The 20,378-nt window shown below is 34.9% G+C and overlaps 2 protein-coding genes and 1 long non-coding RNA gene across 3 annotated transcripts; 1 reads left to right on the top strand and 2 right to left on the bottom strand.

Moving 5' to 3' along the window:
* Positions 1-6,554: 6,554 nt before the first annotated feature.
* On the top strand, positions 6,555-7,754 carry LOC140828049 (ethylene-responsive transcription factor ERF024-like). Its single transcript, XM_073191018.1, has one exon. It carries the CDS (start codon positions 6,993-6,995, stop codon positions 7,542-7,544), a length of 552 nt encoding a protein of 183 aa, XP_073047119.1. The 5' UTR covers positions 6,555-6,992; the 3' UTR covers positions 7,545-7,754.
* Positions 7,755-11,260: 3,506 nt separating this feature from the next.
* Positions 11,261-13,235, bottom strand: LOC140825537 (tyrosine-protein phosphatase RLPH2-like). Its single transcript, XM_073187378.1, has 4 exons — positions 12,636-13,235; positions 11,985-12,052; positions 11,671-11,850; positions 11,261-11,584 (listed from the first exon to the last, which is right to left on the bottom strand). The coding sequence occupies exons 1-4, from the start codon at positions 13,156-13,158 to the stop codon at positions 11,414-11,416; spliced, it is 942 nt and encodes a 313-aa protein (XP_073043479.1). The 5' UTR covers positions 13,159-13,235; the 3' UTR covers positions 11,261-11,413.
* A 642-nt stretch (positions 13,236-13,877) lies between these two features.
* On the bottom strand, positions 13,878-20,174 carry LOC140828048 (uncharacterized). The gene is made up of 3 exons (XR_012117103.1): positions 19,814-20,174; positions 19,527-19,714; positions 13,878-14,263 (listed from the first exon to the last, which is right to left on the bottom strand). It is a non-coding gene; the product is annotated as an uncharacterized lncRNA (long non-coding RNA).
* Positions 20,175-20,378: the final 204 nt, after the last annotated feature.

Here is a 20,378-nt window from a genome sequence, read left to right as displayed (position 1 = left end):
ATGCGAATGAAAATTTCATTACATCAAAAGAGAAAAACAATCAATGCATAAAAAAAAATTCGTTCAACAAACATTTGTGATGACAACATTATACTAAAAGCATGTGAAATTTAATGATATTCGTTAATTACGGGCATTGAATATATAGTAGGCTAATCGGTAGTTAACACTTGATAATAGTACTTTAGGAGGGTGTGTTTGGTTGATTGGGATTAAACTTTGATTACATTAATAGTCCATATTTTATCGTTAAAATTTATTGTTTTACTCATTTTACCGGTTTATTCCAATTTTTTGGATATTATTGATTAATACATTGGATTCACCCGGTCAAACTAGTCATAAAAGACTTAAATTTTAACGTAATATATTGCCATTAATTACTTTATCTAATCCACTCACATTTACACAACTTCAACGCCAAATGAATCTGGAGCGTGGAATTTACAAATGACCCAATTATGGGCAGAACGGGTGTAATTAGAGGCAGTCCAACTCATCGGTGAAACCCGGCTCGATCCATGTTTAGATTGGAACTCGATAACTCAATCCCAAAAGCTCGAGCTCGACTCGTTAAAGCTCGTTTATTCTGTTATCAAGTCGGCACTTGAGCTTGATTCTTAATAGTCGTTTATCATGTTTAACAAGTCGTTCTTGAGCTCGGCTCTTAATACTCGTTTATCATTTTAAATTCCTCAAGTCGGGCTTGAGCTTGATTCATTAAATAGCTCGTTTATCATGTTTAACAAGACTATCTTGAGCTCAGCTCGTTTTCGAGCTCAGCCAAAGCTTATAGTTGAGCTCGGTTGAGCTTGTTAAAAATTAAATCTATCTATGAACTTATTTTAAATCAGACATAAAAATATAAATTCATTCATAAATAACAAAAACGAGACAAAAAAAATAAAAAAAATATAAACTCAATATATTATTGAACATCCCAAAATAATATATCCAGTATCCAGATAACAAATATTCGTCATACACTGATATCACCATATAAATAACATTGCAATAATTTCACTCCTTTAATACTTCATTCGCTGTGTTCCAAATAATTTTTTTTAATTAATATAAATTCATTATATTCTTTTTAATATAATATTTTAGGATAATAATTGGTAAAGTTACTCAACGTGTATATGACTTGGTGATGTAAATTTTTTGAGGAAAAAAGAATAAGTTAATATATTTCTGTTAATTTATTATGTTTTAAATAACATTTTATTATAATGATATGCAAATAAGATAAAAAATGTAATTGTAACTATGTGGTGTAAATTCATCTTTTTTCAACTATTTTCTGTGTTCAATTCCTTCCATTGACATTAATACTCATATTTTTATTTGTCAACTCAACAAATGAGCCAAATTTGAGCTTACGAGCCACCTAAACAAGTCAAGCTCGAGCTCGAGTTTACGAGCCACCTAAACAAGTCGAGCTCGAGCTCTAGCTCGCGAGCCTATTATCAAACATGTTCACGAGCCGAATATCCTTAGGCTTGAGCTTGGTTTGATTAAATTTTCGAGCTTGAGTTTGGCTTGATATGATTAACAAACGAACTCAAACGAGTTTTTTATCGAGCCGAGCTTCGAATAGCTCGCAAACGGTTTGGTTCATTTGCATCCCTACTTGTAATCAGTTCATGGTGCCGTTGACCGTTGAAGAGATATGGTATTGATCAGTCTCGGTGGGTTGGAGAATTATGGGATTTTAAATGGGTAAAAATTTGTGGTAGACGGTCTCACGAGCCGTATTTTGTGAGACATATATCTTGTTTGGGTCATCCATGAAAAAATATTACTTTTTATGCTAATAATATTAATTTTTATTGTGAATATCGGTAGGGGTAACACTTCTCACAGATAAAGATTCGTGAGACTGTCTCACAAGATACCTACTCTTAATTTAAAATCAATGGTGGTAATTAAAAAAATAGATTTTAAATAATTAAATTAAATTCTCATCCGATTGATGATGAGTTAATGATTTAACTAATTGATTTGTGATTTGAGATAAGGATTTCAAACAAGTCTATCCCAATTTTTATTGACAATGTTGAGTTAACATGTAATAAATTTGATCAAATCCACTATAATTCAGATGATTCAATTAGCAATTCAAGAAATCTCAAATCCGCTATAATTCAGGTGATCTTAAAGAATTTGTGATTAAAGAAGTGACATAATGGATAAAAAAATTCTCATCATTATAATAAATTAAAAACCTAAATTTGTTTAGTGACATACCGACCGACCTAGACCCCCTCGCCTTTAAAACCAGGTTCGTTGCGTGCATAATTTAAAAGGTAGCAGTGCGCACAACTTTGGTGGTCTTTGAATTTAAGAAGGAATAGTAAATGGCAATGAAAATACAAATTAAATCTCAATCAAAATAAAAAAAATAAACATTTGCAAGTTAAAATATTCAGTGGATTTTGATCTCATGTTAAAACAAAATTTTAGCCTCGCATTATCGTAACAATAAAAAAAAACACAATAAAATACTCGATCGTATTAACATCGTGAAAGGGCAATTATTATGGTCATATATTAGCGAGCAACTGCATGTTTCTCAATGCAACACATTCAAATCATGACATTTAATTTGTTGCATGTTTTAAAGATTTTGAGCGATGCACCATTAATAATAAATAAAAATATGGAGGGCGCCATTAGTAAATTGTGATCAAATACACACGTGGGGCTGAGACCAGCTAGACTGGCCTCTTCTAATTTATGACACGATCAGCCCACGCACAACTCTTTAATGCTACCGATGTCGCATGGCGCTACCCAAATTTAATTGGCAAAAACTTGTGTGAGACGGTCTCACGGATCGTATTTGTGAGACAGATCTCTTATTTGGGTCACCCATGAAAAAATATTATTTTTATGCTAAAAGTATTACTTTTTATTGTGAATATGAGTAGGATTGACCCGTCTCACAGATCATTCTCACATGATACTCACTCAACTTAATTAGGCTTCTCTTTTATGCTAGTTAGTTAATTGATTGAGAGAATGATTTTTTTGGTATCATAATTTTTTTAATTTATCTATTTTTTCATATTATCAGTCAACTCAATCTTAATACATTGAGAGAATGATATTTTTGGTATCATAATTTTTTTTATTTTTTACTTTTTCATATTATCAGTCAACTCAATCTTAATACATTAATTTTACCCTTTAAAAAAGCATTAATTTATATTTTTTTTTCAATTTCAGATATTTTTCATTTAAATTATAAAATAGAGCTAAAAAATATTAATATGACACAAAAAATGTACACATGATGCTGATGCTAGTGTATAACCTTCGATGCCACGTCAGCGTTTCGATAAAAAATTACTAATATTGAAAATGAAGGTGCAAAATAGTGAACTAAAATCGAAAAAAAAAACCTGCATGTTAGTGGAATAGAATAGTGAATTAACTTATAAAATCACTAAAAAAAAATTGCAACTCTATTGACCTAAAATGTAGTTCTCCCTAATTAATTTACATTAAAAATTGTTATGTATTATGTGGATTTTTTTTGGGTCAACTATAATCAAGGAGAAGCAACCTTATGGTCCACCCGGGTTATAGTCCAGGTGGACCTTTCTATTAATTTTTTGTATTAAGATTTTGGTCAAACTTGTCTTTAGTTTGAGTATTTCACATAGAAAAATAAAAATTTAAAGTTGAAAAGTTAAATTTTTTTTTTTTGTATTTTGCCCATATAGTTTAAATAGAAAAAAAGGACGGACATTTCTCACTAAAATTAATATTTTAATCCAAAAAATTTAATTAATATGAAGTTAATTAACATGAATAATGGTGTTATTGGAGCTTATAAGATATGATTGCTGGCCGGACAAATGAGTTACAAATTTGGGGCTACGCTGCTTTTTTTAATATCCTTTTTATTGCAACTGACGTTAAATTTAATTATATTTATTCATATTAAATGCGCCCCTCATTAAATAAGACTTTTTAATCACAGGGAAAAAAAAATTAACTCCTCTTTATATGCTTTTGTAAAGGATTTTCAATTAGAAATAATTTTTTCCACTTCTTTAGCAGATATTTCTGATATAAATATTGTTATTTTATTATATATATATATATATATATATATAATAATAATAATAATAATAATAATTATTATTATTATTATTATTCTTTCGCTATGGGGTAACCGAGATTCTAAACTTATAAATTTAACTTTATTACGTTATATATCATCGCCACATCAAAAACTAAAAACTTACGATTTTTATAAACATTTTCACACAACCATAAACCTAAAAACAACTTTTTGTTGGATTCCATAAATTTTCACATAATTCTACTATCTTTATTTATATATTATAATAAAACTTATATTTATAATAACCATTTTAAATATTTTATTAATAATATTTATTATTTTTACTTGATTGAAAATTTTAAAATAAAAAAATTGAAGCTGCCATGGGGAAAAAAATTGGCCGATATTTGTTTTACGAATAATTCATTTTCATTGTCGTCTTGATTGTGAAAAAAAAAAAAAAAAATTGAAAATGGGCCCATGTAATTTGCTTTGAAACCGTGTTCCCTTTGTGGGTATCAAAGCCGACGAATTTAGCAAATAAGAAATCATTGTCACGTACCAATTTGTAAATTGTTTTTAAAACGAATAATGATTCCTATTCCTATTCTTTTTCCTACCCAACTGCGGATATACACGCAACAGTCGAGATGCATTCGTAATAAAAAAAAAACTTTTGATCATAGATTTAACAGACTGTGGACATTGCCATTAATTTGCACTTGGACTTTAATTTACTGATAAATCGATCGAGTGGAGCCAAGTTAACAAAGGCATGCAAGGGTAATCAGATTCACATTTCCAATAAATAGACTTGTATATGTTTAGTTGGTAAGTGAGGGGCAAAGTTTTATACCATGTACCTATAAACTAATATAAATCTCCATCGGATTAAGATTCATAAATTTGTTTTTGTGTGATATAACAGTAAAAATCTAGGAGGCCTTCACTTGGCTGCTTCAATTTTAAGCTGTTAATATTTTTGTCCTTTAATTCTATTTTTCTTTCAGCTTTTGACAGACTAAAATATATCTGTGTGTGTGTGTGTGTGTGTGTGTGTGTAAATCCTGTCCCCCAGGTTCTTCTCTCGACTTCTATATTTCCTTACTTGGTTGGCCCATCTTTCGATTTCTTTCTGCTGGCCTATTTTCCTTAACCTAATCCATTTCAACATGCTGAACGTCTCGCAAATTGACTGTGAAACCGCAAGTTGAATTGCCAATTACATATATTATATTAATCATAACTTACAAGGAAAAAAATAAAGAAAAGTAAGGAAAACTTTAGAAATAACGTAATAATGTTTAATAAGGATAAAACGTTGTCGGCCTTCATATTTTCAAGTATTTATTAGTTTGTTGTACAATAATTAGACTTTAGAGTAACGGCGTGACACAATATTGTGTGTATAATATAAGATATAAACACTACGTGTTTCTTTATGTATAATATTTTTTTTAGTCTTTCCAATAATTGATCTGGTTATGATTTTTTATAACATGAAGATTTGCAAGTGCTTGGTTTAGTTATGACATTCTATACTTAAAATGATGAGTAAATTAATCAAAATCGATTAATCAAATATGTAGGATTTAGTTTAGAAGATATGGAAATAAATTGATAAAATATGCCGATCTTTTTTTTGTGTGTGCATGGATGCTTATTTGAATTTCTGGAAGAAAACTCGCATATGTTTCATAATTTTTTTAGAATATTACTTGGGAGTAAGCCCGATGGATTCTCGTTAAAAACAGACAAAAAATGAAGAAAAAAGACATGAAATTACGGGACTATAATTACAAGGTAAAAACTTGTGTGAGACGGTCTCACGGGTCATATTTTGTGAGACGGATCTATATTTGGGTAATCCATGAAAAAGTATTACTTTTTATGCTAAGGGTATTACTTTTTATAGTGAATATGGGTAGGGTTGACCCGTCTCACAGATTGAGATCCGTGAGACGGTCTCACATGAGACTTACTCTAATTACAAATTCACATTTAACATGACTAAAAATAGAAAATAGCATATAAGTTACATGACTGAAAACGAAAATCTATCATTAAATGACAAAAAATGAAAAAAAAACATTTAAATTACATGAGTAAAAATGAAAATTCATTACAAGATCAAAAGTGATAAAATGCACATTTCAGACAAAAAATATAATTTTCCCTAGTCTTTTTAATATATTTATTTTAAAAATACTTTTCTTCAATATCTTTTCCTTTTGCGAAAGAAGTGATGGAAAGGAAATTGGGGACAAACGGCCTCGCTATAATTTCATCCACCAAATTCGTTCTTCACTTCCAAAATTCATAACCCTAAATATAAATCGGTTTAATATTTAAACAGTCGGTATAAACGTTAAAAATTGATCAAATGTTATTTTGTAATTGTTGTTAATGTAATATTTTATATAACGATATCCACATTTAATGTACTTAAACTGATTAAACATCCAAATACTATAATCTCTTTTGTATATATGCATGAAGTCCTAGCTAGCCGTGTAATCCATCCACATCATTGTCCGATTCCAGCAAAACCCAATAAATAAAATAGAAAGTTCCCATCATGTCATTCAAATCTAATCATTAAACTTTGTTCTATCAATCTTCGATCACCACTTCTTTTACCCTAAAATAAATATATATATGGGTTAATTCGAGAATGAACACGCTATCCAACCCAGAAATCCAACACCACAACTGGCATGCACCAAAATTTTCAAATCTTACCATTCATGAACTGGTTGGCACTTCAAATCTGAGCTCTGAAACAAAGATTTCTGTGTATAAATGGATGCCCTAATCTTTAGACGTCCACTGCTTCATGCAAATGCAAAAATAATACTAATTATACACATAATTATTGGATTTATTCATACATATATATATATACACTGCTACAATGTACCCACGATCAAGTGAAGGAGGCGGTAGCAGCATATCGCCAACATCTGAAGGAGAAGCGAACATCTTTTCCGGTAGAAAAACATTCCGCGGGGTGAGACGTAGAAAGAGCAGCGGAAAATGGGTTTCCGAAATCCGGGAGCCAAGAACACCAAACAGAATATGGCTTGGGACATTCGCCACCGCCGAAATGGCGGCTGTGGCCTATGATGTGGCTTCGCTTGCCCTTAAAGGCAAAGAAGCTGAACTCAACTTCCCAAACTCAGCTCCCTTTTTACCCGTCCCAGCTTCCACCTCCCCACAGGACATCCAGGCCGCCGCCGCCAGTGCCGCGGCGGCTGTGGCTGCAGCAGTGGATGCTATTAGCAGCGGCAGGAACACATTCCAAACACCACCTCCCGTGGATGAGTTTGTTGACGAAGATTTGATCTTTGATATGCCCAATGTCCTGTTAAATATGGCTCAGGGAATGCTAATGAGTCCTCCACCACCCCTTTGTTTCGATGCAGATGAAAATACACAAGATGATAACCTCTGGAACTATCCCTAAAGAATTAAACCCGGACTTCCGTTCGCGTTTTTCAAATCGAGGTCGCATTTTACTTCAAGAATAAGAATTTTTGTCTGATGTAGAATAAATATATTAAGGATGAAATCATGCTAGTAGCAGTGTGTATGTTTGCTTGTAATTAAAGGATTTAGTGATCCCTCTTTAATTTGTTTTCAAGAAATGTACCAATATTAGTTACACCTAATGCTTGCCTTAACAAACCGAACCGGAATGGTTTTTACAGTACTCGTGTCTTAAAAAGTTAAACATTAAACGAGATATGGATTTAAAATGTCAACTTGCGCACATAGCACCGATTAAATGTCGAGGTTTTTATTTAAAAAAAATTCCAAAAAAAAAAATATAAAGTATATATGAAGAGCCCTTACTGTCAGGTTATATGCTTGAAGCATTAATTAATTTTATAATCAAAATAATGAACCATGCATCTATAATTAGCCTAACTGTTTTAGTTCATTAAGTTTTAAGATAGTACTACTACGGACTTTCATGAACTAAAGCGCGAGGAAACGGCGTAAGTACTTGTTAATATATGTACACAATGGGAATTAAGCCGATATTTTTAACTTGAAATATAGATTTTTGTAGGAGAGTTCGAGCTCAAATTATTCAAATTGAGCTAATTCGTGCTGATCAATGGCAAATTGAAAAGGTTTGAATTCAATTAGGCCGTGATTGGATGGAGGGATTTGAGTTTGATTGTTTGGATGAATTTATATTTGATAGATTTTAAATTTACCACACCTTTAACTTAATTATGCAAATGCAGTGATGATTATGATAGATTTGATATGCACCCAAAATAAGTGTAATGTCATATTCTCTATTCAAATCCCTACTCAAATCAATTCCATTCTAAATCGAATAATTCCTTCCAATCACAACCTTTGGTTTTTTACAAGTTCAATATTCGATTTCAAGCTCATTTTGCTATATTTTGTTCAAATAGCTTATCACCTTCTCATATTATTTTGAATATATTTATAGAAAAATAATAATAAATATATTACAAACTAGCAAGATACTAGAATATCAAATCAAATTTAACTTGACGTTGATGCATTGGAATTTTATTAAATACGAATAAAAATTGTTTGAATTCATTCAAAAGAATCAGAACGTAACTGATCAAATAAATTCCATAAGAAACATATTAATATTTTATAAAATTCGAATATAAGATCAAATTACGTTAATTAAATTGAGTTAACAACAAGGGGTTAGTTAAAATAAGCAATCAAGTTGGGTTTATTGTTAGATATTTAGGGTTTTCTGACGTGTAACGCTGAAGTTGTCCTTTTTATGTTTATAATAATAAATGTTTATAATAATAAAGAATGTTATCGTAAATGGGCCACACTGATCCCCAAGATTATCAATAAGAACTAAGATAAAAATTTGTGTGAAACGATCTTATGAGTCATATTTTGTGAGATTGATCTTTTATTTGAGTCTTCCATGAAAAAATATTACTTTTTATATGCTAAGAGTATTACTTTTTATTGTGAATATCGGTAGGGTTGATCCGTCTCACTGACAAAGATTCGTGAGACCGTCTCATAAGAGACCTACTCTAGGACCAAAGGACCATCGATATCAATCTGACGCATAATAAAAAAGTAAAAAAAATTAAAGTCTAGTGATTAAACTAAATTCAGATAAAATTATTACAAAAAACCCTTAAAATATAGACGTCTTATATTATAAATATCCAAATTATTTAGATAAACGCATCTAGAGTTGGAGGGCCATTTCCCAATCCGATTTATTAGTACATAAACAATCGATTTACCAAACTCCACCTTACGGACAGATTCATGAAATTTCCGGCCTGATTCAAATCGTGTACTATCAGACATTAAAAACACAAGTAATTGACAAAAGATTGAATGGATTAGATATATATATAAAAGTGGCCTTAATTATGGAGGATGTAAGGAACACACATATATACTTTGTACTTCTTGAAAAAAAAATCTTTGACCTAGCTACTTTATCTGCACTTTATTATAATTAATTTTTTTGAATCTTGACGACTAAAAAAAACCTTGGAATTACACTTCATATATAAACAATAATGTTGTGCTTCAGTGCACAAGAGCTTGAATTATTTTGTTGCAGTCAAGATAGTAGATAATTAGAGGTTTGAGCAACTTTATTAGGACCACTAAACCTTAATCATCCTTTCTCTAGAATGATAATTACCTTCTAAACCCGTGTCTAATTTTCATTGGCACGCTATCCGCACGTTTACATTCATTTTTAATTAATTAAATATCGCATTTTCATTGGCACGCTTACACCAATGACTGCTTATTCAATATTTTATCTGAAAAATATCAGACTGTAGATATTTATTAATTAAAAATGTATGTAAACGTGCGGATAACATGCATTTCCTGTTCATTTAGACCAGCTAGCTAGCTTCAGTAGCTTGTAGCAACTTAAAATTTCCAATTCTCTACACATTACTTTGTCTGTATGAACAATTATTACCCCAAGGGAAATTATACTACTTTCTTATTTTCTGGGTCACAGAGAAAATGGGAAGTTTACAAGATGTGACAGAGGTGCCATTTTTTTTCAAACTATTTGGGCAAGTAAAGATAGTTACTAAATAGGATTTATCGCAAATATGCCGAATAGACTTTGTTAAATGTTGATAAATTAATAATAACCCATATTTATGGTGAATATTCCGATTAATAGTAAATAAATACCGTCATATAATTCAATCCAAAACATAGTGAATATTATCGAGTGAAAAAAAAAGTACAAGCACTCGATATGAAAAAATGTGGGGACAAGCGAGTAACTGCACCTGACATCCCTTAATGGGCCTCAATTATTCATAAATTCAAGGGTGTCCTATGTCAAAGGCCCAGGGAAGGATTAGGTCTATTATCGAAAGCCCATATAACTTCTAATGGAGAGCCCAAGTAGTTGGTAAGCCCTGGAGTTCTGAAAACACTAACCCCTACCACGCACCGTTTACCGAACTTTCGCTTCCTCAGCAGGCCAACCACCGCACAGGTGAAGTTTCTGAAGCCAAACAAGGCGGTGATCCTCCTGCAGGGGCGGTTCTCTGGCCACAAAGCGACGATACTGAAGGATTACGATCGACGGTACCTTACGGCCACCTGTCCTTGCGTTTGATAGTGCCCCAACTTTCCCGTTGAGTCTGAAGAATACGATGGCTTCAGCTGGTTTGATATTGACTATTGAACTCACTCGTGATAAAGTTTGAAATCATAAAACGGTGTAAGATATAAAAAAATGAGAGTTAACCAATATATCCATTGCCTCAATCGACTTGGAGTAGGAGATAACCAAGATATCAAATAGAGTAAGAAAAAGTTAAAATCCCCGAACCAGAAACGTGTGCGATGGCAATGTTGTTGAAGGTATTTCTTGTCTTTCCTTTTGCATTTTTGCTGTTGGCATACATGATTTCAGCTAAATCAACTGAGTTTGGTTATTTCAAATACGAGTTCTTAGTGTTTATAAGTTCCTTAGGTTTGTTTCCCTTGGTTTAAAATTTAATTTTGCTTCGGCGGACTTTTCTCAGAACTGAATGAAACAATTAGTCCTATTCTATCTTTTTATGAACATGAGTGGCAAATTCTGGTTCGTCTTCTGTTTTACTGAATGTTAAGAAATTTAGGCCCAGTTAGCTTATGATTTATGGCCCTCGATACGCAGAAAGTTGCCGTTGCCGTTGCCGTCTAAAAATGTGGTACAAATGTGAAAAATTGCATATGGTGCAACATATTTGCAATTCTAAGATGCAATAAGTTCTGATGACCGCCTCTCAAAAAAGAAATTCTAATGACCCGACAAACTCGAAACTATTTTACCAATTTATCAGAGTCTCGAACCAAATTTTTCGAAGGAAGCACAATTGCCGCCACAGGATTAGTTTCAATGCCGCCACCTTCATCAATTATCAATCTGAAATCTTCAATATGAACCTTTGCATGGTGACCACTTATCACAATAGTAGGAATTCTAGTCAATTCCTACATAAAAATATGCAAAAATGTAGGTGTTTTTGTTTTAAAAATAAAAATATCTTGTTTTAGAGTAACGGAAAGATAGGAATTACCTCGGGGATATTCCAGACGTTCTTTCTTCCACTTAGAGCTTCAACTTTGGGGATTCTCGTGTCTTTGGACTTGAGATGATTTATCTGCTCTACAACTCTTTTACCTTTCTCTAGGCCAGCGTGTACAGCGATTAGTTTACAATTTTGCAACCCTTGTTCGGTTTGGATATAGACATTATCCTACAAAATCAAGAAAACACAGGATGTTCATCAGAATTCCAAGATGTCATCGCTCCACATAAAATCAATCTGCCCTGAATAAGGTTAGTTGGAAAAGTCAGACAAGATGGAAGGTAGAGTAGATGCTCCCTCACCTCTTCATGGACCCAAACCAAATCAGCAAGAAATTTCTTGTGTTCTTCCGAGACTGCCTTCATTAAATCTGTTAAATTCGAATTCTCGGGGATCAAACTATTGACTCAAACCTAAAAAAACACCCAGGATATGTGGCCAAAGACAAATTTCTAAATCGAATTCATGAAAAACCCTTCCATATACTCGTTATAAAATGTAAATTCAAATTCATTAAGCTGGGGAGTATTACGTGGAAATCATAGGAAAGTAACCAAAACTTCATTACAATTGCATTTCCAACTAAATCGGCATCCACAATCTCCTTTGGAACCAGGATAAAAAACAATTCCATCTATCCATTTTAGGATTGTGAGATGAACCTAATTGACTAACGGTTTTCAACATGTACTCGATTCACCAAACTCGAAGCTCAACATGACTGTTCGAAAGCTTGGAGCTTAAGTTGTAAATAGTTGTTCGTAATGAAAATTTGATAGGACTTCCCTGCATAATATAGTATATGTCTCATTTATACTCAATTTTGGATCATGTGACGGAAAATTTAAGAAGCTCAAGTCATTTACCAAGTTACAAAATTAGACCAAAAAAGACAACTTTTTCAACCAAAAATCCAAATCAAAGAAAGCTCAAATATTTGAAAACATCCATACCAGCAGAGCCATGGGGAACCCCATACGACTCAAAAGTGGGACCTGCATCGTAAATTGAACCCTTGTACTCGGTCTTCTTGACATGATTGAACCCAACCATCCTGCCAGCCCACCTCCGCCCTTGCAAATGCATATTTTCATAACCTTCCCCTTTATACCAACCTTCTTTTTCCTCATTCATCTCGTACTCTTTCCACGTCTCCGAAAATGGAGACCCATCAGGTGGGCTCGGCAGAACCCCCAAAAATGCAGCAAATGCGAGGTCATGATTGCCGCAGAGGAAGACATGGGTCTGATTGGGATATTTTGTGGGCAAAGAAATCAAGAAATCGATCACTTTCTGGGTATCGGGGCCTCTGTCGCAATAATCACCCAAGAATATGATGAGTGCTGTGTTGAAATCCGATGGGCCTACGGCGATTTCGAGATTTGACCACAGGTTCTGGAGCTTGTCCATGTATCCATGGATGTCACCGATGCCGCAGACCACTCTTTGTTTTGGTGCGGAAATGGGATCCGCCATATAGTAACAATTTTCTTTTGTCGAGCTTAACAGTAATTGATTGATTTATTTATAATAATTAATATATTCAAATCAAGGATGATGAATTTGAAGAATCTATTATTATTATTATTATTATTAATTTATTATGGGTGGTGTGTGAAAACACTGAAAAGTTCGAGGAATTTGGACAGACGAGTTTTAATTTGTCAGCCGTCGGATCCCATACGAACGGGCGGATCTAAGTTCAGTTCATGCGTTCTACATTCTACTCGATCTTGCGCCAGTTAAAAATGTGTCTGCGTCTCCCCTTCATTATTTATTTATATTTTATCATCAGTTCACTTTTTAACTGCACAAAAAATATTAGGAAAAAATATTCTCTTAGAAAAAGGAAACCAAACTACACAATGTCAGTGTGTGTATGATTTAAAAATCTCATTTATTTACAATTGATTAATAGTCTTGAAATATTAATATTTAACAGAAAATATCTTCATTTGATTTGAAAATGTTTTACTTAGTGCTGCATTACAAATTGTGAAAATATTTTAAAATAATAAATAAATGTAGCTGCAGAAATAAAATTTTAATCTAGAAGTTTATACAATCATATTTACAGTTTAAGTTTGATTTGTATAAAAATACTTTATATTTTTTAATATATTTAACTTTTTAAATGACTTAATCAACACGTTAATTTTAAAGACTCATAATATCGGATTGCCATTGAATTGCACGTAAGAAACAAATTAAAAAAAAATCGTGTCCACCGCGAGTTTTAAAACTCGCAGGGCATAGCATACTTTTAATCACAAAGCAAGCCAACTAGAGAGTCTTTGAAGTTTTAGCAAGAAATCGCATCCACAACAAAGAGAACGGAACACAATCCTAAAAACGAGATATGAACTCCCAATCATTTCACAGATACACAATCAGTAGGATTTTGGCAGTCGATGTGAACTCAGTTAATCTCCGCTAGCGTAACCCCCGCCGCCACAATGAACACATTCTATAGCATTTTCCTCCCGTGAATGCTTCGGGACTAGGCGCGCACACATGTAGTTTGAAAGTTATGATCCCGGGGTTGGATGCACTTTAAACAGCAAAGCCTTTCATAACCAGGCTGCGATTGAGACGCGTGTAATCGAAGAGAAATCAGACAATATGTGTGGGTTAAAGAATGCCAAGAATTCAAACTAAAAGCTCAACTGCATCAATCCAGTGCAGGTTCCATTTCCTATACTATTAGATATACAACTCACTTACTAGATATTCACACACACATTCAGTTAGTTAGTTGGTTGGTTAGTAACCATGTGAAAGAAGCTAACACATCAAAGATATATAAAGTAGATCTCTGTATGAACAATCAGTTTTTTGCTTCTTCATTATCTCAATATACAGAATGTTTCCGATTATTACGTAATATGGTATCAGAGCTTCCGCGTCGGAAACGTCAATCACGAAGTCAATCTTCGATTTATCTGCTTTAATCGTCACTGTTCTTGGTGAGTTCTTTCTTCATCTTCTTCCCAAATTGCCAATTTGTTTTTGTTTCGTCGTATTTCTTCGGTGAAACTTGAATTGTATCTCCAATGGCGCCTGGAAATCTATCCGAATTTCCTCGACTTGGCGGTCTTCCTGCCATAGATGATCCAATGAGCCCTTACTTCTTGCATCATTCAGATAATCCGGGACTCACATTAGTCTCGCAATCATTGACTGGAGACAATTACGCTTCTTGGAGCAGAGCCATGCGAATTGCGTTATCGGTCAAGAACAAGCTGGGTTTTGTGGATGGGACAATTGTGAAGCCATTAGAGGCTGATACTCATTTACTTGGCTTCTGGACTAGAAACAACAATATCGTGATTTCTTGGATTCTTAATTCTGTATCCAAAGATATTTCCGCAAGTATTCTATTTTCTGATTCCGCAGCCGCCATATGGGATGATCTCAAGGAGCGTTTTCAGCAAAGTGATGGACCAAGAATTTTCCAATTGAAACGCGATCTCGTGAACTTACGTCAAGAACAACTTTCTGTAAGTGTATATTTCACAAAACTCAAAGCCATATGGGAAGAATTGAACAACTTTCGTCCGATGTGTAGTTGTGGTAAATGCATGTGTGAAGGGGTAAAGAAGCTGGATGAACACTTTCAACTGGAATACATCATGACCTTTCTTATGGGACTCAATGAATCCTATGCCCAAATTAGAAGTCAGGTGTTATTGCTTAATCCTCTTCCCCCCATCAACCGTGTTTTCTCCTTCGTTGTTCAAGAAGAAAGGCACCGAACAATTGGTACACAATTCACTACTCCTCCTCATTCAACTGGAGACATGGCATTTGCATTCAAGAATGATCAGTCACAAAGACATGTTCAGGGTCGAGGGCAATCGAGGTTTCCTAAGGAAAGGCCATTTTGTACCAAGTGTAACGTTCACGGTCATACAGTGGATACGTGCTATAAAATACATGGATACCCTCCAGGTTCTAAGCTTCGGGGCACACCCACATCTCGTTATACAACAGCTAAGGCAAATCAAGTATCTGAAATTAGTGGTCCTTCAGGTCATGTTCCTCCCAGCAATGTTATATCTCAGAATTCCATCCAAGGATTCAACACTGAGCAGCTGCATCAGTTGAGACAGCTCTTTGATCAGCAGATTTCTTCCTTGGACAAACATGTTACCCCCATGGCTAACTCTGAAACTGCCCACACCACAGGTATTTGTTTATCCACATATGCTCATAATGGTTTATCTTATCCGTCATGTTGGGTTGTTGACTCCGGGGCATCCAGACATATTTGCTCATGTGCGTCATTATTTAGCTCATTGAAATCTGTCACTGGTTCCACCGTTACGCTCCCTAATCACACTACCATTGAAGTCAAGTTTTGCGGCAGTGTTAGAATTAGTGAATATTTGACTCTTGAAGATGTCATGTTTATACCACACTTCAAGTTTAATCTATTATCAGTCAGTTCCCTTCTTGCAAATGCTAAGTCAGTGATTAGCTTTTATCACAATTCGTTCAATATTCAGGAGGTGAACACGAAGAAGATGATTGGCAAGGGTAGGAAAGTTGAAGGTCTTTATGTTCTGGATACAAACTCAGATCATCAGGACATATTCATTAATCAGATTTCGGTGGAGACATGGCACAACCGTCTTGGACACCCATCTGCTCAAGTGATGCATACCTTAAAAGATCAATTACAATACAGTGAAGCCACATTAGATAATTGTAAATCTTGCATCATTTGTCCATTAGCTAAACAAAGGCGACTTGCTTTTCCATCTCATCATAACATGTCTGATTCTCCTTTCGACCTTATTCATTGTGATATCTGGGGACCGTACAATGCTACAACATTAAATAATCAACGATATTTCCTAACATTGGTAGACGATTGCACTAGATTCACGTGGGTATTTCTGTTGCGACACAAGTCTGATGCTTGTAGAGTTGTCTCTCGATTTTCCACTATGGTCCATACTCAATTCCATCTAAAGATCAAAGCATTTCGTACAGACAATGCAAAGGAACTTGCTTTCACCGACTTGTGCGTGGAGAAGGGTATCATTCATCAACGATCATGTGTCCAGACACCACAACAGAACTCTGTGGTTGAGAGAAAACATCAGCATCTTCTTAATGTTGCCAGAGCCTTATTCTTCCAATCCCAAGTACATACTGATCTTTGGGGCGAGTGTATCTTGACCGCAACTTATTTGATCAATCGGGTTCCATCCCGTACAACACACAATAAGTCCCCTTATGAACTGCTTTATCACAAGGCATTTGATTATTCTTCAATACGCACATTTGGATGTCTTGCCTTCGCATCTACTTTGGCTGCTCATCGTGACAAGTTCTCTCCTCGAGCTCGTGCTTGTGTTTTTCTGGGTTATCCTTCCAACATCAAAGGATACAAACTACTCGACATCCATAGCAAAGAAATCTTTGTTTCACGGGATGTGACATTTCGTGAAAATACATTTCCATTCAAAACACTCATATCCAAGATTTGTATTGATTCATTTCCTGAGGTAGTTCTCCCGCTTCCATTAAACACACCGGGCCCTGAATATGTCACTCCACCATTGATTGAGCCTCAGCCACCAAGCCCTGAATATGTCATTCCAGATTTGGTTGAGTCTCTGACATCCAATGACTCCAACACCACCACTTTGCCACTGGTGTCAACTTCAATTCCAACAACTTCCATGCCTTCTCGCACATCTTCTAGGCACTCTCAACCTCCATCATACCTTCGAGATTATCATTGCAACCTCTTGAAATCAAAGGCCCAGCTGAGTTCTAAATCTGCTTATCCTTTAACCTCATACATATCCTATGCCTCTTTATCACCTCCATTTCGAAACCTCACACTCAATGTATCCTCACATTTTGAGCCGCAATATTTTCATCAAGCTAAACATCTTCCTCAATGGCAAGCAGCCATGAAAGATGAACTCGATGCCATGGAAGCAAATCACACATGGTCCGTGGTTCCTTTACCCCCGGACAAACATGCCATCGGCAGTAGATGGGTTTACAAGATTAAGTATGCATCCAATGGATCGATTGATCGACATAAAGCTCGTCTTGTAGCCAAAGGATACACGCAACAAGAAGGTGTTGATTTCTTTGAAACGTTTTCCCCCGTAGCCAAGTTAGCTACTGTCAAAGTCCTACTAGCACTTGCAGCTAGTCAAAAATGGAGTCTTGCTCAGTTAGACGTCAACAATGCCTTTCTTAATGGTGACTTATTGGAGGAAGTCTATATGGATTTACCTCTTGGTTATACCATTCCAGCTCAAGCTACTGCTTCATCGCCCAAACTGGTGTGCAAGCTTCACAAGTCAATCTATGGGCTTCGTCAAGCGTCTCGACAATGGTACACAAAGTTTTCCCACGCTCTTCTTCAATCTGGATTCACTCAATCACAATCTGATCACACTTTATTCACTAAAGGCATGGGGTCTTCATTCATTGCGTTACTGGTTTATGTCGACGATATTATCATCGCTGGACCTTCCTCTAACCTTATTCAAGACTTAAAGATTCACCTTCAGGGTCTTTTTAAACTCAAGGACTTAGGTTCTCTTAAATACTTTCTTGGTCTTGAAATTGCCAGATCACAATTGGGAATTTGTTTATCTCAACGTCAATACACTCTTAAATTGTTAGAAGACACTGGTTTCTTGGCAAGCAAGCCCCTCTCCACACCAATGGAACCCCGTACTCATCTTAACATCACTGATGGAGAACCTTTGACAGATATTTCCCAATATCGACGCCTCATTGGCCGTCTCCTTTATCTTACATTGTCTCGCCCGGACATCACGTTTGCAGTACACAAGCTCAGTCAATTCGTGTCTCAGCCACGCACACCTCATCTACATGCAATACATCACCTTTTACGGTATCTCAAAGGAACACCGGGGCAGGGCATGTTTTTTTCCAACATCATCATCCACTATTTTGCGCGCATTTTCTGATGCGGATTGGGCATCATGTCAGGATACCAGAAAATCTGTTACTGGTTTTTGCATTTTCCTTGGTGATGCATTGATATCCTGGAAAGCCAAGAAACAAGCTACAATCTCACGTTCATCCACAGAGGCTGAATATCGAGCCTTGGCTAGCACTACTAGTGAAATAATTTGGCTCACTAATCTCCTTCGCGATTTTCAAGTTCATACCACTTCGCCATCTACTTTATTTTGTGACAGTCAATCGGCCATACACATTGCTCAAAACCCAGTATTCCATGAAAGAACCAAGCACATTGATATAGATTGCCATTTTATTCGAGGCCGGATCCTCGATGGTTCAATCAAGTTGCTTCCTGTTCGATCGTCTTCCCAACTAGCGGATATGTTCACCAAGCCACTGCCATCAACCACTCTATCAGCCTTACTCTCCAAGATGTCTATCAAAAACATTTATAGTACATCTTGAGGGGGGGATATTAGATATACAACTCACTTACTAGATATTCACACACACATTCAGTTAGTTAGTTGGTTGGTTAGTAACCATGTGAAAGAAGCTAACACATCAAAGATATATAAAGTAGATCTCTGTATGAACAATCAGTTTTTTGCTTCTTCATTATCTCAATATACAGAATGTTTCCGATTATTACGTAATATATACCATTGATTTCCAGAACAAACTGAAGTATTCAAATTGTTGAAGAAAATAAATATAACAGAATAACAGAAACGTCAAGCTGAGTAAATTTACAACTCCCTCCATCTCAAGCACAAAGGGCAGTCCAAGGCATGGAGAAGCATGGAAAAGTTATCCCTCTGCCATGAAGAAACTCCGAGACAAAGTAGGAAAAGAATTAAACTAGACGGACAAACCTTCTTCCACTTTGCAATTAAGTTTCGATCTGCATATCCCTGATCCAAGCAGAACTCATACAATTCCTTGGAGATTTCGTTCCTCCGGATGTAAAAGTAAAAAATGTATCGACTTCCCTGATGAGATATTTTGAAAATAGGCCACAAGGCCTCAAATTTTCTTTTACCATAATGCCGATCATTCTACGCTGGAAAATGAAATTGCAGCATTAATTTATTTAGAAAGTACTCATTTCCAGTTATATAATCCATGGATCCAAAATATTAAGCCATGAAAGGTAAAAAACCTTCTCTCATTTTTGCCTGCAGTTCACATGATTTCCTCTGCAACAACCATGAACACGCACAGAGATAAAAAATCTATACAAGCATACGCATCGTAATCATGCACTGTTAAACACAAAATTAATAGCCTATCAACGAGCTCAACCTTTCGTAATCGCGTCCTAATTTCCACTCAGTAGTGAGCTAATTCATTTGCCCTAAAATTACTCTACACACTAGTAAAGACTGAATCATGAAATCGAAATTGAATCAGCAGGAGAAAGATGCGCAATTTACGAGTGTAATCGGCTCTAGCCCTCCGGCGACGGCGGACGACGATTACGCACCTCAAGAGAAACGGAAGTGTACTTGTATGTTTGTTGCGTGGACTGTGCACAACGGTTCAATATGTGTCGTTTTGCCGAACCAAGTAGAAATATCCGACCCGTCTCTGTCTTTTACTTTTTATTATTTACATTTACATTTATTATTTATTACTGAGTAGTAGAAAAATGATATCAGTTTCATAATATAATTTAGTTTCTAAGAAGAGAAACATATAAATAAGAAATTTTACTAATTAATATT

The sequence above is a fragment of the Primulina eburnea genome, chromosome 3 (genome assembly GCF_022965805.1).
Source record: "Primulina eburnea isolate SZY01 chromosome 3, ASM2296580v1, whole genome shotgun sequence".
NCBI lineage: Eukaryota > Viridiplantae > Streptophyta > Magnoliopsida > Lamiales > Gesneriaceae > Primulina > Primulina eburnea.
Note: the sequence above shows the minus strand (reverse complement) of the source record. Positions and strands in the feature narration are given on the sequence as shown.